The following is a 25,286-nucleotide window of genomic DNA, read 5'->3' on the forward strand; positions in this document are numbered from 1 at the left end:
ATTACCCAAACAGTTGAACTGAGCAGAGTTTTAGGCTGCACACTTGAAGCCTGCAAAGTCAAGAGCAGGTTCAGAGACGAGCTCATCCACTATTTACATCTGTGGTAATATATGTTGGACATTTTTTAATTGCATTAGAAAGTAAATGTCCAGAAGGTTTGATGTGCTTCTCTATTTAGTCCCCCTGAGTCAACACTTTTTCTGGCTCGCACCTGAGCCGCCAGAATTTACCAAGACTCCTGGATAGATGTTGAAACGTTCATAGAAAAGCTGAGCAGAAGCCCGGTTGCCTCCGATTTAACCCTGTTTGCTGTTGCAATGATAACAGAGTTTCCACAACCAATTTATGCGTCTTCATTTTATCAAAAAATAAACAGCAGCTCCACTCGAAGGTCTCTCAGATGTTTTTATAACTTAGGCTGCAGAATTTCTAGGGCAGGGTCTGGAAAGCCATGCAAGGCTAATTATACCTGAGATCTATTTTTTAATTGCCAATAACCAGATTTCATTAATCGCAGGTTCCTTTCAAAAAGATTCAGCTGAGATGCTCCATGCATCTGAGCAGAATGCCTCTCTTCAGAGGTTCTGGGATCCTGAGGCGTCACTAATAGGAAAACACAGACCCAGAACGAGCTAGAAAGTTTTTGTATTCAGCATGGTGTGAAGACATGTTGGGATCCCTCAGAAGTGTCAGTAAGGAGAAAGAAGTCTGGGTTACCTTCCTAAACCCAGTACCAACGTGACCTCCGCTCAGGTAAGCAGAAAACGATCGATGAGGACGCGGATGGTCAGAAAAGGTTGGCAACTGAAATGTTTCTGAACAGCACTGGTGTGATGCAGAGCCAACATTACAGCACAAAATATAGCAATATAAGAAGTTAATTGGATTTAGTTCTGGACTATAAGCAGATCTAAACACTTTGATCGTAACATATTTGCCTCCTAATTGTTGATTTCCCCACTGAAGCGGAGCCTGAACAATCTGCTGCCGTGGTCAAGTACAAGAAGCCTCTAGTATACCTGTTTGATTCACAGATCAGAGGTAAGGGTCTTAAAAAAAACATTCTGCCCAACATGGAAGGACTAAATCAAGAATCCTAAAACAAAAGAAGGTGAAGTCAAAAGAGAAACATTCTGGAGAACCTCTGATCCAGACCGGTTAAAAGGACCGGGGCAAAGTCCGGCTGTCTGGGTTCAAAACATAAAGCCTCTGGATGGGGGTTTAAAACCTTTTGCACAGCATGATGTGTACATGTCAACTGTAAACCGATACCGCATTCCAGGAACCTGCAGGCTTCTGTTTTGGACCTAAAAGTTCAGGTTTATATGAGTTCAGCTGACACAGAACGGGGGAATGAATGGTTGACATTTTGATCATAAACAAAGTGTTCCTTTGTGGAAGAGCAAATACAATGGAGTCCTCAGTCAACACGGCAGCTAATTATTTCCCATTAGAGGTTTCAGAGTTCTGCTGCAGATAAATGCAGTTGAGTTGAGGTTTCTTTTTCAATATTCATCTTTTTTTTTTACTTTAATCTAAGACGTGGCACACAGCCTTGCTCCGCATTGTGTGTGCTCTCCTTCAACGTGTTGACATTCTTTAAATGCATCTTCAGTCCCTTAATTAAGCTGACGCAGCAAAATTCTGCACAAACCAGCCTTATGTATTTAATGATACACAATTAAAACATCTTAGTAAACTGCGACATATCCAGGGTCAGTAGCTCCAGTTTTACTGACACTGTGCAAATCTCCATTAAGACCAAGTTACTAATAACTAATAATAATTGTGTTGGTTACCTGGCAATAACTCCACTTTTTGAACATAATGCATGGATTTTTCAACATGGTTGAGGTTGGGACCATCCCTGAAGCTTAGTGTCCGCCTGCTTTATTTAAAAACCTGTTTTGAACAACCAACTGTGTCCAACTACCAACCCGACAGTTTTGGATGTAATACACCAACATGCCTGGCAGATGAAAAGCCCCACAGCATGATGTCGCCGCCACCGTGCTTTAAAGAAGGCTTAGCTGTGAAAACCTCTCCTTGACTCGTCCAGACGTAGTTCTTGTTGATGTGTGAATTAAAGTTAAGCTAAAAAGTCTTAACTTTAGAGCAGCTCCTTCTTTATTGGTTGCTGCCACTCATCTGGGAGTGACAGGTTGGATCTTATGAATAAATTGGTTCGAAAAGGCATCCCAACTTGCATAAATCTGGAGGTTTTCCAATAAAAAACTCCAAGCTTCACCAATCATCACTAACAAGGTGTTAATGTGCCTTTGGCTTTTCAAGTTAAAAGACATTTTAAAACCTTCAGCACCAAATGTTAAAGACCCACAGAGCTTAACTCAAAGACTTAACTCAGTATGTATAAACTTTTTGGAGAAGGCGCGGAATCAATTCAGACAGGAGGACCAGATTTTTGCTTTTGAAAATCATTGCAGTTCTGTGTCATATGATCATTCCGCCAAAGAAAACAGTGGTTAAAATAAATCAATAATAACCCAAAATCAATATGAAATGCTTTATCATGGAGCGTAGATCAGACACTCATATGAGGAAAACTGTACTGAGATGACCAAACCTTTACCTAGTGTCTTATATTCTAACTTAACCTTTGACCAGGTTTAGTTGTGCAAATTTACCACATGCTAATCCTCCATGAGTAGTTTAGCTTTTTAAGTTCAGACTGGTGATTCAGGCTGATGTGACGACACAACCTTTACAGATTATTAGAGCAACGTCGTCACTCACCATCACTGAGACGCCTTTGTGACCATGTTTACCACCAGACCAGCGGCCTCTCAGGTTTCTGGGAGTTATTAACGGCTCTCATGGAGGCCTGGGCATCAGATCCAGAGTCTGATGTCATCATAAAGGTCATCTTAATTCATGTGGTGAATAGAGACAAGTGAGTCACTACAGAGCAATTTGCAGCTCTTGGATGTCTTATAAGGTCTCTCTGCACATCACTGACCTTTTCTCAGAGTCCTGCTGGATTTCAGTTCGCTACAGACACAAAACTGGGTTTCTGGGTACAAAATTTTAAATAACTAGAAATTAGTGGCAACCAATATAAATGGAAAAACAGTATGTACATAACCCCAGATAAGTTGCACCACTTTAATTCTAACATACCAGACATCTGTGTTAAATGTAAGGATCACAAAGGGACTTGATTTCATTGTATGTGGGAATGTCCACTGATACTGTCATTTTGGAGGCAAGTGTTGGATCTGGTGAGCCAGATCATCGTTAACAACCCTAACGACTTCACCAGCTGTTTGAAACATCCTTTTATGCGATGTGTTCATGTTTATGCTTTGATTGCCTGTCTCTCCTTTGATGTCTTGCAAACGCCTTTGAATTGCTTTGTCTGTAAATGGCATAATATAAATAAGATTGGCATGCCTTTCATTTAAAAAAAATGACAAGATATTTAATTAAAAGGATACATTTTTGTAAACCACTGTCATTGTTTTAATGCCTCCGTATTGATCTGTTCTGCCAGGATGGTCAAAGGTAATCAGACTTGACACAAAAACAAGAAGCCAAACCCTAAAAAAAGATGTTAACTTGTCCTCCATTTGTCAGTTTTGCTAACTGTTGCTGACCTGCAATTATTCTTCAGCACTGCCAAAAAATTGTCATATCATTGTGCAGAGAGGGCAAATATATATGTCCTAGTTGTCTAACAACTAGGCTAAATAATCTAAAAGGCAACAAATCAAGCCCTGATCTGAAGTTCAAAAACAGATGACCAACAAAGTCATCAGCATCCAGTCCCAAAGCCTTTTCTACAGCTTTGGGACTCCAGCCAATCACAGTGAGAAATATGGAGACAACGTGGAACGGTGGTGAACCTCCCCAGGAGTGGACAGCCTTCTCAGATTACTCCAGGAGCTCCTCTATAACTCATCCAGGAGGTCACAAAAGAACTCAGAACAACCTCTACACCCCTGAAGGCCTCACTGTTCCCCACTAAGGTTGAGGTTTCTGATTAAACAGCGAGAAAAACAAAAATGGCCTCAATGAGTAAGTTCCCAACCAGAACCACTGCCAACCCAGACGAGACAGGCGCTGGAGGATCAGCCGGTAGAGCGTCTTGCAATCAGAAGGTTGTAGGATCTATTCCAGGTTTCTCCTGTCACTTTTCAATGTGCCCCTGGGCAAGGCACTTAACCTGAGTTAATCCCCAACACTCTGAATGTGTGCACGTTTCTGAGTGCGACTGGGTGAACGTGGTTTTGGAGTAAACCACATTAGAGACAACAGCCTGATCCTGAACGTGGAGAAGACCAAGGAGCTCATCGTCGACTTCAGGAAGAACCAGCCTCACCACGCTCCACTGCTCATCAACTGCTCAGCTGTGGAGGTGGTCAGCAGCATCAAGTTCCTGGGGGTGCACATCACGGACAACCTCACCTGGTCTGTGAACACCACGTCACTGGTGAAGAGGGCACAGAAACGACTGTACTTCCTGCGGAGGATGAGGAGAGCCCGCCTGCCCCCGCCCATCCTCAAGACCTTCTACAGAAGCACCATAGAGAGCATTCTGTCCAGCTGTCTCTCTGTGTGGTGTGGAGGCTGCAGTGCCTCCGACTGGAAGAACGTGAGGAGTGGTGAGGACAGCAGAAGGGATCATCGGGGCTCCTCTTCCCTCCATCAAGGACCTTTCATCACAGCGCTGCGTGTCCCGAGCCCGTAACATCATCAGGGACCCCTCACACCCCCACCATGGACTGTTCTCCCTGCTGCCCTCTGGGAAGAGGTTCCGCAGCTTCCGCTGTAGGTCCACTAGGTTCTGCAAAAGCTTTTTCCCTGTTGCCATCAGACTGTTGAACTGCCGAAACTGTTGAAGCCACAAAAGGGACTCTGAACTGCTGAAGCCGCAAAATAGACTCTGTACCACATTCGCATATTACACATTTGCACATATGCCATCAGAGTGTTGAACTGCTGAAGCAAAATATGGACACTGCAATTTATTGCAATTTACTGTGATTTTCCAAGCTGTATGCAAATGAAATTTCGTTCTGTACGCACTCTGTGCATACAAAATGACAAATAAAGTTGTCTGAGTCTAAGTCTATTAAGAGGTCGGTACTGACAACGCTACATAAATTCAGTCCATTTAACAACAGAGCCTGTCTGACATTTGAAAAATAAACATCTCAAAGATCCCTGAGACCTTTGGGAAAATATTTAATGGACAATGAGATGAAAGTGGAACTTTTTGGAAGGTGTGGGATGCACAGAAGCTGGTGTCAACCCGACAGACGCTCACAATACCACCGCCATGTTTCCATAGACTCCACTGAGCCGTACTCTATATCGCAAGCTTTGAGAGTTTTTCTACGGGCTTTTTATCCATGCCTGGTTGGAGTTTTCGCACTGACTCCAGTAGGTAATACGATGGTTATCGAGTAGCGTAGAGCTCTTAGGTGACCTGACTGCTAGTCAGTGATTGGCCAATCGGTGTGACCAGCCAGCCAGTCGACAGCGGAGCCAGGAGAAAAATAAATAACTCAGTACTACAGATAGGGAAACACTGGATTCACTGAAAGTTGTGAAGTTATGTCTATAAAGACTGTGCTGCTCAAAAAGCTGTTCTTCACGGCCGCTGATGTAACCAGTGTTGTGTGTGTGGCAGAGGGCAGAGAAACAAGCCCTAAATTTTAACAGTTTGGAAGAGATCAACCTCAGATATCGATAATTATCAATAAATATATTTTAAGTGCATTTGCCATTTTATGCTGTTCCTTTATGACCTATTTTTAGATAAACACTGAATAAAAAACCCAACCCTTTATTCAACCAAATTTTTACCAGAACTGTAAGATTTAAAAAAGAAAGAACAACACGTGCTCTCTGAACTCTGACGCTTGATGACGGAGCTTAGTTCCTGGGTCTGCGTTGTGATTGGTTGGGAGGATGTAATGACTGTAATATTAACCTACATGATAGGCTAGGACGCAAAAGGAAGGAAAAATGTTCTATTGAACTTTTTATTTACCCCTTTTTTTCTACTGAACCACACGTCTATCGATCGATATATATAGTTATTGAATTATCATCCAGCCCTAGATCAGTCTCTCTCTCTCACACACACACACACGGACCTGTCAGAGCCTGGTGGATGATCCAGATGTTTATCTAGTGGATTATTGTATCCTTCAAAAGAAAAATTAAAGACATTCTTACATATTTAGATTTTTTTGGTGTTTTTATTTATAATGATTTCTTTACACTTTAGTTATTGCCACACAGTAATGCAGCAGGGCACAAAAACAGAATGTGGGACAGAGTAAACAGGGGCCATGGAAAAGTCCCATTTGTCTGAATTTAAAATATGTTTGATGATCTGAAATAACAAAGTGTAAGTGTAACAAAAAGAGTAACCCAGAAGAAATCTGAAAGGGGGGAAATACTTTTTCAGTGTCTTGTACAAGGATGGATAACGTGAGACTAGCGCAACATTATTTTCTCCTTGAAGAATCCTCCTTGTGACTGTTAGAGACATTTGGAGAAGAAAAGCAAAGAACTACCTGTGTGGTGCAAACAGTGAAGCACCCCGAGGCCATACATTTGTGGGGCTACTTTGATCAAAGATACAGGGATATACTCCCAGGTCTGCCTAGGAATGCTGCGCAGGAGATCAAATATACAGACAAACTAGTGATGATCTGTTTTCTCCTGCATGGTAGAGCACTGTCCCAAAAGGAAAAAGCGATAAAGGGAACCAAACAACCTTAAAATAATTGCATAAGACAAGAACGGGTCACCATGGGTCAGAGTTTGGTCCAATAGTTGATGCTCTGTACTACACCTCTTCTTAATGCTGCTCTATTTTTTAGCTGAAAGGAGCGATAAAGGCTCCTGGGCCTGGTTCAGAGTTTGGTTCAACAAATATGCACCTCCTGGGATCTAATCAGCTTCCATACACAAAAAAATAATCCACAACTCACCCGGGTGGGCAGGCACATCCGGAGGCACATGGCTCGTGTGCAGAGCAGGTGATGTTGAGCAGGAAGGACTCACAGGTGCGCTCACAGGCCACGCCCCTTCCTGGCATTAGGCTGTCCTCTCCATCTGAGCAGTTCAGGTAGACTTGACCCGGTGGACACAGCCGGTCTGCAGGGAGTTAGGAAGAAATTAAAGTTTGATCAAAAACATCCAAACACTTTGAAAAGCACAAAAAAAATACCCAGATCAGGCAAACAGTCATCTTACCTGTTTCTGTCGTCTGAGACACCAGTTTACCATTAAGACAGAGCCTGTAGGGGAACATAATGTCATATAATCAGCGAATATTAGCACCATTCATGACAAGTTTCATATACTGCACATAACAATAATAAAACATTTTTGAGAAGATATTCAGAGATTATGTAATGTCCTTTATTATCATAGTTTAAAGGGACACTGTGTCAATTTGGCTTTTAATTGGCAAAGATCAAGTATTGCTTTTATAAATACATAATCTGCCAAAGTCTAATAACATCACATCACAAATGAAAGCATTCTCATAGCTTATAATTAGTAGTTTATAAATACATAGGTGGCGGTGCATCCGCTGGGAGACGCCATGTTGCTTTGCCATTTCTGATTACAGTAGCTGAAAGGGGACAAAAATCAGCCATACCCTTTTCCTCTATCCCTCTTCTATATGCAGACGTGCAGTCGGTGGAGGAGCAGTATAAACAAGCAAAGATGACCATAGATCATTCTATGTGCCATTTTTTTGTTGAAATGGAGGACCATTCATAGTCTTTGTCCAGTGAGAGGGAAGAGAAAATAACCAAGAAAAGAAAAAGAAGTACTAACTGGGAGAAAATGAGAGTCTATATCAGCGCAGCTATTATTACCAGGTGGAGACAATTGATGAGGGACCAGGGATTTAAAACGGATGCAGAGGTTGCAGCTTTCTGCTGGAGAGGTAAGTTAATTCAAGATAACAGAGAATTTTTTTTTTTGGCGTTATGTTAGCAACAGGGCAGCGTAGTCCAACAACTTTATGTTCAGAAACAAGCACTAAAAACACGATTCTCAAAATTTACAAGTGGCTTTAGAACAAAAAATAAACCCAAAGTCACTTTTAACAAACATACTTGGTGACAGTGCCAAAGCCATTTCACATGATTACCATAGGTATTAGCTATTAGCAGTAGCTTGGTACAAATACATGGAGGACATATTGACATTGTTATATTTATGACACTCCCCAGCTTCTGTAGTAGTTATTACGCGCTTAACGGCAAGGTCGTTTGTAATTCATTTAACGCACTACTAGATGGTTCCCCAGTGTGAAAAGCTTACACAAGGGAGCTTTAATACAATGCTTTGATAATTAAATAATAAAAAAACTTGTTCCAGTGTAAATGTTGCCCTGAAGCCCCAACATATCCTTATAACATCACGATGTTAGCATGAAATGCTAAAGGGCCAGCTCCTCCAATGATTCTCTTTCTATCTAATGTTTAGTTCTACATGCATCCATTGATCCGGTAAAATCATCCACACAGAGCAGAAAAGCACGGATCAAACACCACACATTGTTAATTCTTCTTTACTGAGTAAAATTATGAACACTTTGGCTGGATGGATGGATGGATGGATGGATGGATGGATGGATGGATGGATGGATGGATGGATGGATGGATGGATGGATGGATGGATGGATGGATGGATGGATGGATGGATGGATGGATGGATGGATGGATGGATGGATGGATGGATGGATGGATGGATGGATTTTAGCCTGCTCATTGCGACATGTGCCAGCTCATACATTTGTTAGAAAAGCCAAGCTGCATAGCAGGCGTTCAACATAAATTATGAAACTAAAACTAAACAAATATAATTCTAATAACAATCTGTAACATTTGTGAATTCAATAAAGACGCTTAAAATCTGTAAAAACACATGAAAACCGTAAGCCTTTTGTAGAAAGGAACTTTAAAGAAGATCTTACTGAACACCTGCTGATGTCAAGATCACGTCTCCCGGCTCGTAGTCTGCTCCAAGAAAACTGCAGGGACACTCACTCCTGATTAAAAACAAGAGAAAAGTATTATGACAAAACACTGAATCCTGCTGAATATCACTGATATCACTTAAACTTGTGCACAAATCTCCTGTCAGTCTACAAGACTAACAAGTTCAGTGTATATGCAGAAATATGCAATCAAAACAATCCAATCATTGAGATACAATCAGCTTTTGTTACATAAATTACATAATACTAGTTGGATATATTGCAGCCAAGTTCAATTTCTTTCACCAATCTTAAAAGCTTTCTATTTAAGGAACAGCTGCTGATTGCATCGAGTCATTGACTTTGCAGTGATCCTTCCCAGTGACTGAGCACGATAAACCTGAAACAGTACAAACCATGTTAATTTACACCAACCTGCACTGATTTTTATCCCTGTAAACAATCCTGGGTGACATTAATGTTGCTGTACAAACAAATGCAGGGAAATGGTACTAAACAAATACTTAAAAATATTACTCATGGGTGAAAAAGGCTATAAAAACAGAAATGTTTCAGTGTGTAGACGGAAAACAGAAATTTGTTTAAACTGTTACAGTTTTTGTTCTGTTTAACAGTTCTGTATATGTTATGCTAGAAATCCACACAAAGATTATGAATCCAAAGACTATATGAGGATTTGCAACATTTCTACCCTAATGTGTGAAGAATTACGGTAAAGTGGGGTTTGTGTTACCCAAAACAGAGCATTAGCTGTAAATGGAGAGGGGGCAGATTTAGGAGATGAGATGTGAGCTGGAGGAGTTTGATGCATCAAGGAAACCTGTTTTAAAAGCAAACTAGTACAGATATAAATGATTTAAAACAGAAAATAAATATTTACAGTAACCATACGTTATGTTAAGCTGTTTTAAGCTGAAAGCCACATAGGCCAGCACCTCGCATCAGCCTCTTTACTACAAACTCTTTCTCACTGGTTATCAGATATCTGTGTCGTCCCCGGCCCGAGTGGGAATGAAAAGGGGGTTTCAGGGTGGATTCCTGGATGTAACTCTATCACATGGTAAGTAAGGCATCGTGCTGCACTGGGATGTAAAAACCTGGGACATTTAAGAGGAATTAAGCCGGGAGTCTTCCAGGGCGGAGCACGCTGAAAGGTAGAGCACAATTATGAGGTCCTCAAGCTCTACAAGGCTTTCCACTTAAGGACTGACCCCAGATTCAGAGGAGATACAAATATCACTCGGAGAGGATTTGTTTGGTGGAGAGCTTCCAGTTTAGCAGCCGCCTTGCATGAAAAAAGCAGCAGGGAAGGCTGGAGCTGCTCCAGACCGCGCCACAAAGGCAGAGCTTGAAACTGACTCCTGAGCCGACACCAAAACGATCTTGTGCATAAAACGACGAATCGGTAAAACAGAGCGTACAGAAAGTTCTGTTTAAGGTCTTACCTGTGCACACAGGTGTGTGTTCGGTGGTTGTAGAAGGACCCCAGGGGGCAGACGCAGCCCTCCTCGCAGTCCTCGCCACAGTGCTGCGGGACGGAGAGGGAGGCGCAGCGCCGCTGGCAGGAGGACACGCAGGTGCCGTACTGCATGGTGGCAGGACAGGTGACAGCTGGAAGAGGACAAAGTGCTTGATAAGAAAGTAATGCGTGATTGTAAAGTAGAAAGAAAATTACACACAAGAAGGTTAAAGCTTTAGTGGGTAATCCTGTTCAGAAACACTTTTTATTATACTGGACAAAATCCTTCCATCCTTCCATCCAGAAAGGAGTACATACCTTATCATATTCAGAATAAGGAGGTTAAAAAATCAATCTGTGAGAGTTGCAGGCCTGTAAAAACTCTGACCAATCCCTGCCGTTTGGTCCGTTGGTTGTCCTACAAGCCAATCATTCTGACGCGCTCACGTAACACCAGTGTACGCGCTCGTTCCTTGTTAGTTTCCGCTTGCTGGCTGAACATGCGCACTTCTAATGTTTATGTATCCGGTTAGCTTAGCGATTAGCTTAGCGGCTAGCTTAGCGGTTAGCTGTTCGTTGTAGTTTCGCTGTTCTCAGCGTATACTTTGAACATAGCTGAGAGTCGCAAGAAGCAAATTTATGAGAAGGAGAGGATAGCCTCAGTAGAAAGAAATAAGACCAGAGTGGATTTGGGAGATTCTTTTCCAGGAATCCCCCTGTAGAGTGGAAGAGCGAGGTAAGACGATCTTCTTACCAACCCTAGCTTTAACCTTGCCTGCAAGCTCAATTATCGTGGCATTTGTGCGTTCACAAACACACGAGAATGGATCTCCCATCTGAATCATACGGGCTGATCCAAAAAAACAGTTCGGGTTTCTCATGGTTTTTAATTTGATACCCTGATTGGCTAAAACCAACCTTTGGTAGACGGGCACTAGTTGCAGCTTCACCCAACCACCTCTGAAATTTCTGCTGAATGTTCCTCCTTTACCCAAAACAGATTCGATGGAAGCAGACTCAGAGTGATAATGTGCAGAATGTAGAGAGCTACAATATTATCGATCTGGCTTGCCAGGTTACAAGAAGGTAAGAAAAGCAGAAATACATCGGCTGAATCCTCACCACACTCCGATACGTGCGATCGAAAGTCGACGATGATGGAGAATCTCCGACAGTGCCGCGCGTAGTGAGCCAAGGAGGAGCAGAGGCAGGGCGTCCCGCACCTACAGGTGTCTGCGTGGCACTGCTGGTGGAAAGGTGTCGGGCTGAGGTACTCGTGACAGGCGGAGAACAGATCTTGATTGAGAATGTCACACATCTCTGAGGCGTAGGTCACTGAGCATTGGTGGAAAACGCAGGGTCGTGGTTAATATCATGGTTTCCACATCACTTCAAACGTGTGTTCCCTCATGCAGCTCTCTTGGGAACAGGTTTTAAGATTCAGACCTGTTTTTTTGTTGAATTATTACTGAGTGTAACCAAGTCGCTTTCAAGGGCTTCAAGTAAGACAGGAGGAAGAGGAGGACCTGGATTAGTGGAGGCGAGCGAGAAACAGGTGGAACAGTAAAGCCGAAATGAGCGGAGGAATTCTGGGATGGCACTGGAAGAAGATTTCCCGCCTCAGACGTACAACACAGAATTATTCTTACAATAAATCATTGTACTGTAGGGAAATATGATTTATTGTGAGTCATGAGAGAAAGAAAAGTCCATAATGAAGTATCTGAAAAGTTAGGATTTTAAAATATATATTAAACAATATTAAGTATTAACTGTATACCCCACAGATACACCAATAAGAAATGGTCATTTTTCAGCCTGACCCATCATCATCTCTCAAGTTTAAATAGCTCATCTTTCTCCAATTAGTGAACGCACTATAAATTAGTACTGTAGTGCTAATAACAACCCTCTCTAATAAGGAAGCTGTTACTCAGTGAAGAAGACTAAAAGTTTGTTATATCTAGCAGTGAGGGGTTTAAAAATAAAGAGGATCCATATATAAGAAGCTATTAAAAACAAACAAATGTTTACTACAACACAATGAGATATGTCTGTGTTTCATTCATGGAAGGAGAGAGAGAGAAGACTTTTTAGTGGAAAACAGGAAGGCTAAATAGAAACAACATTGTTCTGTTTTATCCTTTGCGCTTTCTACCTTGACTTGTTTCATTCTTACCTTACTGGCCACACTTAGTTCATTCAGCTTAAATCCTTTGGTTCCCATCCATCCCCTGTCACAACCGGCGTACCCCAGGGCTCTGTCCTGGGACCTCTATTTTTTTTTATCATTCACTGTCTTCCCATCTGCACTATTTTCCAGAAATTCATTTCACTGTCATTTTCACTGTTATGCAGATGACACCCAGCTCTATCTTTCATTTAAGCCAAGTTCCACTATCCCACTCCGTTAACTTACCTCCTGCCGAAATAAAATCCAACTTCCTTAAATTGAACAGTGATAAAACTGAGATCCTCCTCGTAGGAAGCAAATCCATATTCAATCCAAAGCTGACAGTTTCTCCCTTTCACTGAATGTATCTATAGTCTCCCCCTCAAATCAGGTTAAAAGTCTGGGTGTCAATCTCAGTAGCACTCTATCCTTTACCTCTCACATCAATGACATCATCCGTTCTGCCTATTTTCATTTATTCATTTATTAATCACCTCCTTCCCTTTCTCTCCTCTTACACTGTGCATCGATTCTTGTCCATGGCCTTGTCATTGATTACTGTAACTCTCTGCTCTTTGGTCTTGCTCAAAAATACCTCCATAAGCTACAAGTGGTTCAGATTGAATTTGTTTGCATTATTATTCAGAATTTAATTCAAAATCCTTCTGTACGCATTTAAGGTCATCCACATCCTCGCTCACCACTACCCTTTTGATCTCATTCACATCTCTACACCTTCCTGCGGTCTTTGGGGAGCAGAGCTTTCTCTCGCTCTGCTCCCCAAACTCATATAAGAATTGTATGAATTCCCTAAAAAAATATTTTTTTACATCTGCTAGGCCACTGATGGAAAAAGTAAGATAAATGAGGCATCACATTCTCCAAAATGCATATCATTTATGTTTAATCCATCCGACAAAATTGAGAATGGATCAAAACAGAACCACATATTAAGTATAACAAACCTCTTCTGTCAACAGAAACGTAATAAAAACGAAACTAACCGGCCTGTTGGTGAGTGTCACAGGGGTCGAGCTGAGGTGTGCTCAGGCTGAGTGAACAGGCTGATGACACCTTCCAGGCGTTTCCAAACAGGTGAGGCGTGCTCTCGATCATTCCTGATGGAGATCTGCAGGAAAACCAGAACACAGCTTCAGGTCAGCATCATGAAGTGTTATTCGACCTTATAACAATGATGAGGATTTGTTTTTATAACCAGTGTTATCGCCATCTTCAATTAACTTTTTATTACTAAAGTCTGCTTTTATTCAGTGGGAAACATGTTTGTTGTCATTATTAGCAAAACACATTGCAAAGACTGATTTTGTTCTGTTTATTGAGACAAATGCTTCAAAATCTAAAATATGTTGCATTTCAAACCAGATTATGCTGAATGCCAATAAATCCAATCTTTCTGTGAAATTGTGCCTTGAAATGACATTTGTTAGAAACTGATGCTAAATAACAAACTGTGCTGAATTGAATGCATCCAGTTCCAGTCAGAAGTTTACATACGCTTCTATTCATTACGAGAATGAAGGCCATATAATCCACACATTATACAAACTTTCTACAAAATCTTTACTCTGGCTGTGCAAAAACTCTAGAATGCATTTTAACTTTTCGAAACAAAAGCTCATTGACGTCTGGTTAGTGATTACATTTGAGTTGCATTTGGTGGTTGATCTCTGCCAGCATTAATGCAGTTTGCTTGCGAGTTGATTTATACAAGTTGGAGAAGTTTCTTGGAGACATTTCTAAACAATTAATGATGCTAAGATGATCAGTACAGGTGTGTTATTTGGAAGTGTCACTATTTTGGCATTCATAATGGAAAAAACCAAACTGTCCTCGTCAGATGAGATGAAATGACATCACTGTCTACAAAGTGAACAGTTTTGCATCACCATTGACAGGTAGCATGCCAACCATGAAACAAACCCTGTCATTCAAATTTAAACACCTGTAACAACAGATAAAACTTGCAATTGCCCACATGGACAAGCCAAATGCCATTTCGTAGAACGAATTCGTAGTGAGACAGTTGGTCCACCAGGACAATTATCTTTGTGAATCCAGATGTGAAGCCTCTAAGGCTAAAACCACTGTACTGTTTAGCATGGTGGAGGTAGCGTCATGCTGAGGGGCTGTTCTGCTGCTGCATCGCACAAAGTGGATGGAGTAGAGAGGGAGAAAAACTGCCTTCAAATTCAGTCTTACATTGACAGGTAGAAGGTTGAAACTTGGCCGACCTTATTGGGCGACCCCAAACACATCGAAACTGGTTTCTGATGGAAAACACAAATATAACGCTGGGGGCTTCTGTGGGTTTGATTCCAGCTTCCCTTTGTCACATGTTGACCTGCTCCTGGATCAGACACTTGAAATCAAATTCCTTACCGATCTACATATCGGTGTATGAATGGATGAGTGAATAAATCGCTATAGTGTAAAGCACTTCAGTATGACTAGAAATGTGATGTACAAATTCAGTCCATTTCTGGATTGGCCTTTCAAAGAACTGACCTCGAACCAAAAAACCAACACCTGAATACACCTAAAACCAACCAGTGAGGGTTAATTCTGCCAAAAAGAGTGATTTGAAGTCAATTTAGAATTACATCAAAGGGTTCTTAGTGTCATGATTTAAGTTTTTGTTTGGACTTTTTTCCAGAACCATCTCTGTCGTCTCTCAACCACCAATCACCATCCAATCAGCTCAGTCATCTCCCAGCTACCACTCAGCACCACCTGCTGCCACTAATTAGTGTTTACTCTGCTCACCTGATCCTCTGCCTACATATACCTGCCTCAGCCAACCCACCCCTGCCAGAACGTCTCGTCTTGTTACCTGCCTGCATGTGTGTTCGCTCCAGCGGCTTCCCCTTTGTTTGTTCCTGTGGCTTCCTTGGATTGTGTCCTTGCTCTGCCTCACTAGCTCTCCTGCTGGTATTTGTGTGCATAAGTTTAAAGGAAGGATTCCTGCTGGACTCTGTTTGTTTTTTTGCTCTGTTCACGTCGGAGACACATCTGTGGCTGCTATCAAGATTCTGTCTACGGCTTCTGATCAAGTCTGCTTCTGTTCGCCTGCCTCATTCTCCGTCACTCTTCTTTCAGTAAATCTTTTAATTGTAACTCAGTTGTCCGGCTGAATTATTGGGTTCTCAGAACATAATTCATAACAGTTAGAGGCTACAGGTGGAAGTTTGGCTCACTAAGACAAGTTTTACTAATGCCAGTAGTTTTGAAACAATTAGATTCATCAGCTTGAACCGTCTCACGATATTTCCCTGTATTCTGTCCCATTTCGTAAAGACTTTCACAACATTACCATTCATCTGCTGAAGACTAACATATCGTTGTTTTGATTGAGTTATCCAAATGTTTTATTAACAGACGGAAACTCCTTCAGAATGGGGCTAATTCCCATGAAAAATAGATTTTCACTTGGAACATTTCACTTTGTCCCATCGCTGATGTCGGCTGGTTGATACCAGGACCGGTGGCCATCAACAGCTGATTAATGTGTCCCCGTCTCTTCCATCTCTTTTCACAAATGTCTCCTTAAAATAAGATTAGCAGAGGCAAGTGGTGTCTTTGCTTCCCAAATTAATGTAACTTTTATTTTTAGACACCAAATGAGCACGATTTTAAAACTACATGTAAACTGGTATCATAGCTTTAACGTAAAGGGACGGCTGTATGCCCGGCATAAGGACATCTCCTCAGGCAGCAAGCAGCTACTTCAGCCACCAGCCCTGATGTAGATCCACTTACAGCTGTTAGACAACATCCGGCCATTATGGTCGGCACACTGGAGCCCCTTTTCCACTAACAGTAAATTCCTTGTTGAAGTGGCGTGTCCAGTTGGGCGCTCATCTGGTCGGCCTAAAAGAGCTGATCAGAGAGCGAGTCTTTTGATCCGCAGCCGCCCCCGACTCGTGTGCATTACAGAGGGGAAGAGCACTTCACCTCCCTCCCATCACCTGAAACAGGAGTACGTGCTCTCTCGCGCTTAATCATTGGAGAGAAGAGAGGAGGGGTTAACGGAGGGTGCAAGAGGGGCCAAACGCCCGCCGCCATACACTTACAGGAAGTCATCTTGAATGTTGCCGTTGAAGGTGCCACACAGCCCCACCGTGTCGTCTTTCCACGTCTCGTCGGCCTGCAGGTAGAGACGAAACTCCGTCCAGCTGTACTGCAGATGCAGGCCCAACGCTGTTCTCACCTGGAGGAACATGGACGACAGCTCCTGGATGTGGAAGATGTCTGTGGGAGAAGTACAAGGAGGACCTTTAGACTTTCCTTTTTGCTTGCAAGGCTTCTTTTCATTATTTTTTTTTTACACCGATCGTTGCATCTCAAGCCGAGGAACTCCTTTATTCCTGCGTTTCGCTCCGTCGGCCACATACAGCACACTACACACTCAATGACAACCCTAACAAGGATGTGGAAGATGATAAGGATAAAGTCCTCTGTTATTATAGCTCCATAACACAGAAAAGTCTAACATTTTAATCAACACGCTAATTCCCTGGGTAAAAACATGCTCCATTAAAAAGTAAAGGATTTTGACAAAATTATTGGTGCTACATTATGAAAATTCCTATAAAATTAAATGTTTGTAATTTAAGTTTTACATATTTAACTTAAAATTTAATTAATAATGCATGATCTCCTGTCATGTAAGGCAGATGTGTGCTGAGCAGCATGAGTTACATGAAAAACAGCTAAACTTGCCCTTATCTATGCTCAGAGCAATAATTAATGGTCTAAGGCTGTTTTCATGCTTATAGTTCATTTATTTTGATCCAAAACACTTGATGAGTCTGTTAACTTGTTAACTGTTTTTTCCATGGTTCAGTTTCACAAAGACAAAATCACTAAAAATTTAGGGTGAGAACATTCGATTTGTTTGTTGGTCCGACGCGTCCAATACCAAATTTAAAGACGAGTGGCAGATGCTTTGCTGCGAGCTAGTCCAAAAACATGGAGAATTCATTAAATAAGTGTGTTTCCAGTTACTATTTCAGACAAAATTATCTAAGAAGTATACTATATAATTTTGACAAGACATCCTGAAGATTGCAGAGGGCTTTATACTTGTTTTTTACTCCACCACATCCAACAATCCAATGTAAACCAGGCTTACAGCAAACACTTGGTAGCTGTGTCAAAACGAGGTCGGATCATATTCACACTATAAATGAATCACTCTAGACCTCATTTGGAACAATCCCCGCGTCGCTTCCTGCACGTTACGGTTGTTTTGGTTCTGACTGCAGTTTTACAATGCAAAAAACGGAACTCAAAGTAGGAAAAATCTTCCTTAAATGTGTGTATTTGTCCTTGATTTGAGCAGATAAATAAGACTATTTGCCAATGGAATGAGATTTTTGCACTTAAAATAAGAACAATTCATCTCCATCATCTTATTTCAAGTGCAGGATATCTAATTATCTTATTTTAGGGGTAAAAATACTCATTCCATTAGCAAATGGTCTTAGTTCTGCTCAAATCAAAGAAAAATACACCCATTTCAAGAACATTTTACTTACTTTTAGTGCCCTTTTTGCAGTGTAGTGGATTAAAACCCCTTAAACAACTGGAACTGGAGCTGGCACTACAAAGGTAAACATGCTGAGTTTGCTAACTGCTGCCAGGACTTAACTAAAATTTTGTGCTTGAGTCAGACAAAACTGACATTTTACCCGTACAGCAACAAACATTTCAGGTATATCTGCTCTTTTGCATGGATGAATTTATGAAATAGCCCTTTATGCATACTGTTAAGTATGATGCTGGATCTGTGAAGTTTTGGGCCTGTTTCTCTTAAAAAGGTACACAGTAAACAAAGTTTATCGAAAGACACAATCAAAAATCAGTTAATCAGATTATTTATTTTTTTGCAATCTAATAGCAGACATTGTGAAGTACCAGAATAATTATTTATAAACACAAAATAATTAAATGTATACGGTGCTAGCAAGTTTGCAAAAATCAGATAGTAAAAAATACATAAGGACATAATTGATTTTCAAACCCAGGCAATAAATCATCTATAAACATTCAACACCTCATAGAGGTGGATGATTTGATGTCATAAAGAAATTTTTTGAATAGCTCAACTACTTCAAGTTAGGAGTATAAGTTTAGTTCAGAATGTTTACGTCTTCTTTCCCATAGAAAGTACTCCTGGCTCAGCACTTGCTTAGCTGTGTCTTTTTCCTGAACAAAGACACAGACTGAGCTACTGCTGCCATAATTATTGGTACAATATTTGTTATGTACTCTTAGGAGGGGCTCCACTCTTACCACATGCTTGCTCGACATAAGGGATTGCTAGAAAGCACGTAATTGTCTAGGTTTTCCTAGATAGAGAACTCTTTCCCAACCTACCATAGTTTTTGGACTATAAGTCGCACTTAAAATCCTTAAATTTTCCTCACAAATACATGATGCCCCTTATAATCCGGTGCGCCTTATAGTAAAAAAATACGGTACATTAAATGTTCATCTGAGTTTCATTGAACTGTGCTGGACTGCATTTGTCTTGGCTTGACTTGAACTCCTTGAAATAGGATTTGATTGACAAATTAAATAGGATTCTATATAAGTGGATACGTATTGGACAGCAAAATATGATATTTGTTGTGAATTTGCACCACATAAATAAACAAAACTGAGTAGAATTTAAATATATGCAACTTATTCTAGTTCGTGTTTGATGAAATTAATAAAAATGCATTTTTTTCTAAATCTAAAGGACTCATGATATTGGTTACAAAGACAAACCTTTGAATAGATTAAGGATGTGGCGTTATCAGCCAGATCCTGGGACAGAACATAAAGTATAAATGTTATTCTTTTATGAACCGAGTATCAGATGATCCTCGCACAGTTTCACATAAAAACACACAAAAGACCATTGATTTGACCACCAAGATGGCGGCGTGTAATAAGAGCAACACTCAGAGGGACAGCCCTTTCTGCAGCACACTGTAGGAACTAAAGAGTGCTGCATTGGGAAAATATTCCCTCAATAGCACAGCTGTCATTCAATTGGTGTCTAGCATGTCCCACAGAGTGCTGAAAGACGAAGGGTCCCGGACATGAACAATGCTGGACAGCGATAAAAGGCGAGGGACAGTACCGTCAGAATAGGGCAGCGAGATGCGGTACTGGCCGGCCATGAAGACCTCGCCGACGTGACTCAGTGTGATCTCTGTCCTTGGATCCTCGTCAATGACCAGGTTAACTGATTGGATGCAGGCCCCGTCTAAATTCTGCAATCGAGACAAAAATTGACTTTTTCCCCAGACAAAAAAGCAACTCAGGAGACACAAAGAGTGCAGAGCAACAGAAAGAGCAACAAGCCAGGGAAGAGAATCTGAGATTATGTGGATTTGGTTGTTTTCGCTAATACAAAGGAAACAAAATGTTACAAAAAGGTATTTGGTCTATGGGTTCATTGTTAGGGTTTAGGATAGAGAAGGTCGTAGATTCAGATGTCAGTGATGGCTGTGCAAACATTGTGGAGTTTGCTTGTTCTGCCCAAGCACGAATGGGTTCGCTGTGGAAACGCCGGCCTCCTCGCAGGCTCCAAGCTGCGTGCACAGAGGAGTATTTTGCAGACATAATCATGATGTGATATTGTGTGTGCATGGTTGTCTGTCCAGCCAAATTCAGAATCATCAAGTCAAATCTGAGGGAAAGCTGTAAATCCGCATCAGCCTGCAGTACAGTATTAGCAGTACTTCACCACCTTCTGAGCATAGTGCTTTGCAAAAGTATTCACTCCCCTTCGACTTCCTTTTTATTTTCTTGTTGTTTGCATTGTTTGCAACATAGCCACAAACCTCGATGTGTTTTTCTGGGATTTTACTGACAAATCATCACAAAACGCAGAATAAGTGTTTCGTTAATAAGAAACATTTTCACTCAATCTGAAAACTGTGGCATGCATTTGTATTCAGCACACTTTACTCGAGTAATTTCAGCTGCTCCGTTATTCAGGGTTTACCATAGCAGGTCATTGCAACTTTCACAGATACTTGGCAGAGTTTTTACGCTGGATGCTCTTCCTGATCGCTGACCGCGATCAGAACTGGACTGATCTCCTGTTTTAAAGACAGGGACTTAGCCCTCTACACTCTGATACCCCTAAATAATATCTTGGGACAACACTGCAAACAGCTCAGGGATAAGTTGAGGAGAAGTCTAAAGCTGTGTCTTCATCTAACAATAGCTATGTTTACATGCACAAAATTTCACAATCAGATTAAAAAATATATTCGCATTAAAAACCTAAAAAATAATCAGACTGTACCATTTATGTGAGCACACAACCAATTAACCCAATCATGATTAAGAATAGAAACACTGACATGCGCAGTTACCAAATTTCCATATTTACTGAACAGCAAAAATAGAAAGCAAAGCAGTATTGTACGAGTTTGTCTTCTAATTACAGTTGAAACGTTACTGAATAAATTATAATTTTGAGCTTTTTGAATGTTTCAAACAGAAAGGTTGTATCAGGAGCTCTGACAATTTTGCTTCCAGGTGTTTTTCTGCCACTCAACAACTCGGAAATACAGCACGTTTACGTCGGGCCCACATGTGCACTCGGATGTGTTAGTTTGCCACATTCGGAATAACTTGATATATGCACATTGATCGGATTATCAATCAGCATAATCCGCCCCTCTCATTCGGGTTACAGTTTCATTTAAATTGAGCTTAATCTGATCATAATATTCTGATTGACGTGTTTACATGACACATTTTTGATTGATGTAAATGTAGCTATTGAAGACTATGGCACAACTGTAAAACTACCTTAAACGGACGGACCAGGCAAGGAGGCCATTGATCCAAGAAGCAGCCAATGTAAAAAAATAAATAAATAAAAATAAATATGAGCAAGAAAAAAAGAACACTGCACATGATACTGAACACAAGATCCCCCACTATGAAACATGGTGGTGGTGGCATCATGGTATGGGGATACTTTAAGTTAGTAGGAAAGCGTGCTGAATTTAAATGTGCACAACACTTTGCCGATTTTCCTTTTTAAACAAAACTATTTTTAAAACAATTTCATTTCTCCTTCCACTTCACAATTATACATCACTTTGTGTTGGTTTATCACTTTAAATCCTAAATAGATGTATGTGGTTGTAACGGCGTGAAATGTGAAACATCTCAAAGGGAATGAATACTTTTTAAATGCACTGTAGACACAAATTAAGTTTTCTTTCAAACAAGCCATCCATCCATCCATCCATCCATCTGTTTTCTAAACCCCCGTATCCTTTCAGACTCATGGGGATCTGGTGCCTATTTCCAGCGGTCACTAAGCCAGAGGCGGGGTGCACCCTGGACAGGTCATCAGCTCATCACAGAGGGAGATAAAGACACAGACACTCACATCTAATGGAAATTAAGCAACCAATCAACTGAACAGTCATCCTTCAGACTGTTGGAGCAAGCCAGAGTACCCTGGGAGAACCCACGCATGCACAGGGAGAACATGTAACCTCCATGCAGGAAGACTGACAGGTCCAAACATCCACTGTTTGGTGATAAAAGTGCTACTTGGCTACTTCTACATCAATTACATACTTTAATGAAACAAGGATCACACTCTAAATCAGCTGCTATATTGTCAGCATTTGTTCCAATAACGAGTTAAAGGGGCTTTTAGAAACCAGTTATTTATCAAAAAGCTGCAGCGGTTTTTGTTTTTTTATTGAGACAAATTCACAGTTGTTTGCATCTGCAGCTAAAATCAACACTGAAGCTTCTCTGGAGATTTATTTACCCTCTGTTTGTCGTTTCCATTGCTCAGAGAACCACCATAGACCCTCACCTTCGTGTCAGTCTTGTTTGGAGGTCTTCAGAGGACACATATCAGTCCATTACTGACTGAACTCTACCCATTACTCTATCCATTACTCTATTCTACCCAAGCCTGGACCAATGTTCACCTAATGCTTACCCACTGACCCTGTGAGCTGTACCTGCTGAGGTTCAGGGTCCGAAATTAACACTCGCCAGACGCCAGATGCGAGTAAATTTCCAGAGGGCTAGCTGCCACGTGGCAGGTAAATGTTGGTACCAAATATGTTGGGTTTTTTTCAGTCATCATTTGGGTGGATGCTTCTTTATGTCAAACGCAGACGTACACAAACACTCACACATGTGATGCGAGAATGACAGCAGCTACGTCGTGTCCGTCTGCCAACAGCTAGCCTTTAGCTCCGGCTAATTACGTAGCGGGATTATGTGGAGATGTTTAGCAGGAGTCAGTCAGAATTAATATTCTTGCCGGTAAGAAATATGCTTGGCCAGTTGATTTTTACCCGTGAATCAAGAAGTTAATTTCAGACACTGCTGAGGTTTGGCTCAGTCTGAAACACAAAAAACAGGAACTGTACTCCTTTTCATGTCGACGAACGGTGTCAGTGCATGAAGCTGAAAGCTCCTGACAGCTGGACGGGAGGTGGCTCTCCACTTTGTGATAATTAAGGTTTCTACTCCCTGTCCTCTCTAAAATTTCAGATTTTACCCAGTTTAGCTTAAAATGCAAAACAATTTTATAATGTTAGCATGTATGCTATGTATATATTAAATATGATATTCCTCTGCTTTATATTTGTTGTAAAATTGCTATTCTTGGTTAAGGAGTTGACACAGAGCAACGGCACCAAACTGAAGCACAAAATCTCCTTCAAGCTGAGAAAAAGACGAGTAACATGGAAAAGTGCTGACAATTCTGCATAAAGAAGAAGCTGATTAAGTTTTATAAACTAAATGGCTGTTAATTATCACGCTTTTACTCCGCCCTTTTTGCCTAAACCAGCTTCACGTGCTTCATATTTAACCAGACTTGGTAAAGCATGCAAACTAATTTCATAACTTTTCACATTTCTCAGGACTGACCTGATAAAATCTTTGATGATGTAAAAAAAAAGTTAATTGAGCTAAAGATGTTGCAGCTCGTTTAAGCGAGTGATTCAGCCCGCACGTTGCTGACAGCTAACGATCTGCCTCAATGAAGCGTTTCTTTGATAAGCAGCACAGCTCCACACCTCTACCCTCCCCACTTTTTCCTCCTCTTCCCATCACTCATCTCCTGCTTCTGCTGCATAACCTTCTCTCTGTCCAGAACCGACTCCCCCTCTCGCTCCCCCTCCCTCTCCCTCTCCCTCTTCACTACAAAGCCGTCCACAGCTCTGTCAGTCAGGGCAGATAAAGTAATCCTGCTCAGTTGGCTGTTGGAGGTCTCGGGCCTCTGCTCTGATGACTGGGACATCTTATATGTCATCACCCCCCCCCCCCCCCCCCCCCCTGCTGGGAAACCGAGGGCTCGCAGAGAGGAGAAGAAGCCCTCGGTCTTTTGTCACTTTTCTTGCTCATTATCTGCTCCTGCGGTTGCTCTGGAACAAAAAGCCCGCTCGGCTCGGCGGGGATTATTGGGCACTTAAGTTTTGATATGATCTACATGACAGACAAACTGCGTGAAGCCGCAACCCGAGCCAAACAGGACAGTCAGAGGCCAAAAGAAGGCGAGCCAGCTAGGAGCAACTCACGGCTCCGCAGGGGGCGTTCTGGATGGTGACGGTGAATTTCCCCGAGCTGCGGCTTTTGGCGAGGACATACTGGCACGTCGCAGGGAAGGTGAAGATCCTCCCGTCGAACGACTGGAAATACATGTCGCCGGTCACCGAGCACTCTCCTGTAAAGCACACAACAGCTTTTTGTTTTTCACTGGTTTTCAGCTCTCTGCTTCTGCACACGTGTTGATGTTGGGATGGACCCTGTAGATTCTGCAGGGTGTTAGGAAGACATGTGACATGCACAATAGTTTTAAACACCACCGTCACATCTTTTTAACCATGATGCTAAGGTTGCTTTTCTTCTTTATCTTTATCTTTAACATTCGTTTGTTGATAATGGGTCTAATTGTGGTTATCTGGAGCCTCTGGAGGAGAAATGCTGTTGTGACAATTTGTTGTTTCTCATCTGTTCTTGAATTTATTGATATTCGAGCTGAATGTGTTGATTTTTTTTTTTTTTTAGTTTACTTCGGGGGATTTGGATTCATTTTCCATGGAGGGTGGGTTTGGATCTTTTATTGATCAATTAAATCATAATTTGAATACGTATTTTTCCATTTATTCATGTTATCTTTGGCTTAAAATAAAATTTGATGATCTGAAACACTAACGGATGAAAAACTGTATAAACAAAAGAAATATTTTAAGGTTAATTTTTCACAACACTGTAGTTGCCTTTGCATTAATGTATTCAAATCCTATGTATTGTGAAGTTCTACTATCTTCCAAGTTGTTTTGTAACCCTTCAGTGATGGATCCGACCCTCTGAACTCACAGGGTGAATAGAGAAAGGGCCGCCCACAAAAAGTGCTGTATACTGACCTGAAAATTCATTTAATATATCTCAAATTCAGCTAATACTTGGGTCAAAACTTGCACTGTGCTGCTTTAAGAAATATTTAACATCAGAAATGTTTAACATCAGCCGACACTGATGTTGATACAAATGTCGGGCATCCCTACTGATAATTTAAAAAGACTCAATCCTAATTTATAGATGTCTGAGCTCCTCAAAATTATAGTTATTATAG

At 41.3% G+C, this 25,286-nt stretch overlaps 1 protein-coding gene across 1 annotated transcript in view; it reads right to left on the minus strand.

Moving 5' to 3' along the window:
- Nucleotides 1-25,286, minus strand: part of otog (otogelin) — a 91,091-nt gene that overhangs the window by 46,728 nt on the left and 19,077 nt on the right. The window contains 9 exon segments of the mRNA XM_036135702.1: nt 6,970-7,135; nt 7,235-7,278; nt 8,976-9,050; nt 10,445-10,610; nt 11,581-11,793; nt 13,636-13,760; nt 16,723-16,900; nt 19,785-19,917; nt 24,229-24,374. Coding sequence (XP_035991595.1) covers nt 6,970-7,135; nt 7,235-7,278; nt 8,976-9,050; nt 10,445-10,610; nt 11,581-11,793; nt 13,636-13,760; nt 16,723-16,900; nt 19,785-19,917; nt 24,229-24,374 — 1,246 coding nt within the window.

This window comes from Fundulus heteroclitus, chromosome 4, assembly GCF_011125445.2.
Source record: "Fundulus heteroclitus isolate FHET01 chromosome 4, MU-UCD_Fhet_4.1, whole genome shotgun sequence".
Classification (NCBI taxonomy): domain Eukaryota; kingdom Metazoa; phylum Chordata; class Actinopteri; order Cyprinodontiformes; family Fundulidae; genus Fundulus; species Fundulus heteroclitus.